At 50.1% G+C, this 5,673-nt stretch overlaps 1 protein-coding gene across 2 annotated transcripts in view; it reads left to right on the forward strand.

Moving 5' to 3' along the window:
• Tmprss2 (transmembrane serine protease 2) overlaps positions 1–1,969 on the forward strand; it is a 46,427-nt gene extending 44,458 nt beyond the window's left edge. For both annotated transcript variants that reach the window (XM_038344909.2, XM_038344910.2), the window contains exon 14: positions 550–1,969. In XM_038344909.2, the coding sequence (XP_038200837.1) occupies positions 550–561 (12 nt within the window). In that variant the 3' untranslated portion in view covers positions 562–1,969. The remainder of the gene's footprint in view (positions 1–549) is intronic.
• Positions 1,970–5,673: the final 3,704 nt, after the last annotated feature.

The raw sequence follows: 5,673 nt of genomic DNA on the forward strand, positions 1-5,673 counted from the left end.
TCACACACTGTTAGAGCCCCAGGCCCTTCCATCCAGGGATCAGAATGATGGTCTCCTTAGACACGTACTAACAGGAGGGGTTTCTAGAGAAAGAGCACATCTCCTAGGAGGACCAAGACTGGGGCATTGTCATGAGGCCTGACCATGTCAGTGCAATCAATCCACGAGAAACCCTCTCCTGGCAGAGGCAGAAGTGGAAACAGAGAAGCCAGACTGTGCTTGGGAGGCACAAAGAGGAGGCTAGAGAGAGGGGCAGAATGTAGCGAGCTGACCAGCAGGTATTCTTAAGCCTGAAGGCCACTCAGCATGACTTTGAGGAAGGCCAGTGCTGAGTGGGAGGGGACAGCACACATAAGAATGGCGGACTCCACACATGACATCTCTTGGTAGAGCGTGCCCTGAGCCAAGCAAGGCTTCTGGGCAGAGACCCATGCGCTTCCTGCCCCTGTGGCCGGTGCTCAGACTCTGGGTCTCTCACATCACCAGGGGAAAAAGGCAGCTTTGTCTGTGTTAGGCGAGTAACCTCATCTCTTCTTCCTGTCTGCACAGGCGAACAGCTAATCCACCCACGTGGCCTTTGTCCCTGACTTCTTTTGTCTTCGAGACCCTTCCGCAAGAAAACCCAGGGGCTGATTTTTAACTCCTGTGTACAATGAACCTTTTGAGATGACTCAAAGGGCCTTTCACTTTATTAAACAGTGACTTTGTCTGACTGTGCTCCCTGGTCCTGTGTGGGCTCCAGTGCCCCACCCCAGGTCACTTCTGTGGCTCGCATCCAGAAGGGATCCTGCTGGGCTTGGGCACAAAGGGCCAGAAGCCAAGGAGGGTGGCACCGTCATGCTAGGCCTCCTTTTTGGTTTATTCTCAGACCTCTTTTGGATGAGCAAGGATTGTGTTCTCTGAGTAGCCTGATGGCTCAAGAAAGAGTAGGGAGACCAGACAGGGCCTTGGGCCCTGGGACAGACACTTAAAAGAGAACTACCTGTATCCTGTGGCCTGGCTCTGCTGTGCAGTTTGGGCTGGTCGTACTATAATGATTTCATTAGCAGCCAGAGTGAACACGGCTCGGAGCAAAGGGCTTGCACTCCTGCATGTTGACATGACAGCCACTTCCAAGGGTGACATAGCCTTTGCTAGGCCGAGAGCCTAGGCAGAGCTAATGGCAACATGTTCCCCTTGGCCACCTGCCCCTTGGGTGAGCTCCGGATGGTGTCGTTCAGTCTGGTTCTTGGCTCTCCACCACTGTTTTCTCAGCCTCTCAGAGCCTTGGCGACAGGCAAGGCCTGGTATGTGATGGAGCCTGTATAGTTCACCTAGACACCTGGAAGATGAGGTCCATCAAAATCAGGGACACATGATTCCATTCACCTTGCTTCTGGGTCATGTTTCTCCTCTTACTACCTCGCTGCTCCTGGAACACTAGCCCAGATGGATGGCTAGAGTTGACCTCCTTAGAACTATGTGATTGTGCCTCAGACCTCTTCCAGATGGTGAGGTTGTTCTGTAGGATGGGGATGGGATTGGAAGTCCTTAGTGTGGAACAAAGATGAAAAAAAGGAAGTCATTGTCCTGTGTTCTCTTCTGTTCCTGGTTTTTCACCAGGAAGACCATCCCAGAACTATCAAGTATGAAGTATTAGTGTCTTACCTCTGGTGAGGCTTTGCCTCCTTTCCTCTGCCCAGTTATCCAGAAGGCAGTGGCTGGGTCATAACTGGGACTCCATCTTTTCTACAAAGGGACTCCTATCCAGGGGAGGGCCATCTACTCCATGATGGTTCCTCTTGGAGCAACACCCAGGGATTTTCTGGATGCTATGCCATACTAAATGTGTAAGCACCTTGAAGTGTGAGAACATGTCCCCTCCTCAGCTCTCCCTCTCTGTGCTCTTGGTTGGTTGTTTCCTGCTTTATGTCTGTTCTGAGTTTCCACTGTGAAATATATAAATAAAGTTTATAATTTTTTTCCATTATTTATTGGATCTGTGGTTGTGCCCCAGGGGCAGGGCCAGGCTGCAATAGTTTGGGAAGGCTGTCAGAGCTGCTGCTAGGTTGGGAAAAGATCCTGTTGGAACATCAGCCCGGCCCTGATTGGATCCTGTGTTTGGACTCTTCTAATGTCTTCCAGTGACTCCTGAAAGATCTTTATCAGCACGGCACCCCCAAAGCCAGACTCCAGAGCCACCATTGCCACCTCTCCTCCTCAGTTCCTTCTCAACCCTCCAATTTGTGTCAGCTGTCATATGGAGGCTCCAGGCTCCCCACATCCTCAGTCTGAGCCCAGCATCTGTACCCTGTGGCTTCTTCCCCAAACCCCAGATTCATGGTGTCAGAGATGCTGCCTCATACAGTGTTCACTCCTCTGCCCTGAAGTGGGAGAATGATGGATGTGGTCTCCCATATAAGAGCTAAAAGCTACTCTGCTTGGAGTTCTTAGCACATGTGTGTTTCTCCCTTGACACCATTTCTTTTCTTTCCTCTTCCCCGTTCTTGTCTAACCTCCATCAGGGTCTTATCTCAGGATAGCCTCAAACTCGACATAGCTGAGGATAACTTTGACCTTCTTCTTTCCTCTACCTCCAGAGAGCTAAAATCACAGGCATGCACCACCAGACAGCGTATCATATGGTATTGGGGATGGAACCCAGAGCTTCCTGGATGCTGGGCAAGCACTCTACCAACCGAGTTGTAGCTCTAGCCCTAAACACCATACTTAACATAAACTGTAGGTTCCTCACCATTGGACTCACATCAGCCTCACAGATCAGCCTCCCAAACATGTTCCCATCAGATGCCTTCTTGGGCTAAAGATACATCACAGATATGCAACCCTGTGTTCAGGGCTGCATGGCAGCAAACTTACGATGAAAATGCAAACACACAAAAGTCCAACTTAGGGAACTAGCTGTGATAAGGATTTGCCCAGTGTGTGCTGAACAGCAAGCAGAGCGCCAGCTGCTGGCTTCCGCTGGGAATGCCCATTCGGAGCTGCAGATTTCTGCCTTGATGTTGCTACTAACTTTTAACAAGAGAAATTCACAAATCAGACATTGGGGACAGTAAGGAATGATGCTGGTTTAATGTGTTACCCTGGGTAAAGAAGCTGGGATGTTTGCTTTGTCCAGCAAATTTCATAATTTGGTTTCATTTGTGAATGACGCCAGCTTCACCTGAAAGGTTACGGCAAAAGCAATGAGAAGAGGGAAGCACTCATGCTAGTGTAGTTAAACACTATTAATTTTCTGAATGTAAACTAACCCCTTCTTTCATTAGAGGGAAAATCAACATTGGTAGCTTCTCATAGCTGGGCAAGGAAGCTAAACCCAGCCTCAAAATGATCACTGGTTGGCTGAGTTTGGGGGTGACATCCCTACCCCGAGCTCATGTCCCTGGGTCCCTGATTTCAAAGCTATTTCCCATTCAGGCCAAGGCTGTGATTCCAGAGACATACCTGCCTGGTGTAACTCTGTCCAATCACAGTGCAGAGGGGTGGATATATGGTGTGATGTGGCCCAGTTCACTTGGGTGCACTGTTTGACAAGGGCTTTAATTTTTGTACTTGGAAAGAAGCCTTAGGTCTCCCCTCAGAGAGCTGCTAATTCATCCCAAATGAATCAGCCTGCAGTGGCAGTACCTGAGGCACAAGCTGGAACACTGCTTGACCTAAACACAAGGGTAGGTTCCCTGGGAGGAGAATAAAGGATCTGATAAGCCAGCACCCCTGCTGTGTCCCTCTCAGGCTCCTTGTTACCTGTTACTTGGTTACACACACACACACACACATGCACACACGCATGCACGCACGCATGCACGCACATCCTGGCTACCCTCCTTGAGATCAGACTTGCTGTTAGGGGTCTGTGTGTGCTGGTTGGCTAGTGGCAAGTGTCCACTCCACTTGCAGAGGATTTATAGAAAGCAGAAGGCTCCCCTCATTGAGAACATTGTCTCCACAAGGCCTTTGAAACAAGGTTCGTGTGGACTCCCATCATACAGCATGGGCTGAGCTCCTACAGCATGCCATCCCTAGTGTTCTGAAAAACCCAAGCATCCTATTGCAGCCCATTCTTATCTGTGTAGGTCTCCCCTTGCTACACTAAACCTCCTCACTTTGTAATGGTCACCAAGGCCCCAGTCTTTAACATTCACCCTTCCTAGAGGGTCCAGGAGAAGATCAACTGCATGTTCCAGTGTCATTGATAGGAGCGTGTCATGCAGGTAGTACACAGCAGGTGACAATAGCTGGGGCACGGCTGTTATCCAGGGGGCATTGACAAGCTTTGGCCAGAGCCTGGCCTCTTCCAGTGCTAGACTCTCATAGAGGTTTCCTGAAGAGTTTTCATTCTGGGTTCTGATCACAAGGATAGACCCCAGACCCTTGTTCTTTATGGCTCAAAAGGAACATCCTCCTAGCCCTTTGAGAGAGTCACACCCAGCAGACTACCTCCCCATAAACTCCCTTCTTTGTAGCATAGACTCTTGTCTGCCCCATCACCCTCTCTGTATATCCAGGAAACCAGTGCAGCCAGACAAGGTCCATCTGATACTTGGATGCCTCTGAGTGTTTCTGATCCATCAGAATCTAATTTCCCTGGAAGATGGAGCTAGGTTGGGGTTGGGGTTATACAGAAGAGGGATCTGGGCATGAAGAATTCCTCAGCCAGGCACTGGGCTGCTTTTGGAAGCAAGAGTTCAATTCTGTGTTAACGGGAGGGATACACACTTGAGTCAGAGATGTTTATACTCCCTGCCTACTGTATTTCCCCAGAATCTTCTGTGATGGGAGGCTCAAGTACTTCATACCTCTGGGATTTCCAGTGACCATAGGAATGGCAAGTAGTCAGTCAATTCTGGGGAACCTACTGGTGTCATCTGGCCCAGTCCTTAGAATTGGACATGGACAGTGGCCATTGTCTTCCTAGCACCTTCCAAAGTCACTGATGATAGAGTTCGAGGGTCAGAAGACATACAGGGTGGGCTCTGTTTGGGAAGGGACAGGGTGGTTATACAGCTGGTCTGAAAGTATCCCCCACTCCTCCCCCGGGAAACAGTCAATTCTAGAGACAGTATTCCTGGAAGTCTATAAAAAGCACTCTGCTCCCTATGTCCTTACTCATGTTTCCTAGAGAATGTCCCTCAGCTTCCTGCCCCTCCCCTGACTGCCAGGTGTGTCTTCTTTCTGAGCCCGGCACTCCTGATGTTTTAGTGTTCCTTCAGGACCTCTATTGGGCATCTGGCCCCAGCCAGTGTTGTGTCTTGCACCCAAGGCTTCCTAACCTTCAAGGCAGGTTGTGCTGTCTGGATTTAGAGCTGAGTTCGAGGAGAGTCAGCCCGAGGGTGCGGCTTGTATCCACTCATCTCCCAGTCTGGAAGGACTCTGCAGCTCTCCTGTAGGGAGGGTATTGTCCCCCCAGCTGGCTTGGTTTCTCTACCAGAGCTGGGCATGCAGAACTTCTCATGGCCTCTGCTCGCATTGCGACTGCTTTGCATTCCCTGTGGGTCAGTGCCCACCTGCACAAAGAATGCCTGCGTTCAACTGTCTTTCCAAGCTTGTCTCCGTTTGCTGTGGTACCCAGTTCCTGAGGGAAGTTGGCTTTAGTGGTCCTTATTTTTACCACTTGCCCTCTATCCCTGGCAGAGCTGTGCAACCCTCCCCCCAAGTCAAAGTGAGTCAGAG

The sequence above is a fragment of the Arvicola amphibius genome, chromosome 10 (assembly GCF_903992535.2).
Source record: "Arvicola amphibius chromosome 10, mArvAmp1.2, whole genome shotgun sequence".
Taxonomy (NCBI): domain Eukaryota; kingdom Metazoa; phylum Chordata; class Mammalia; order Rodentia; family Cricetidae; genus Arvicola; species Arvicola amphibius.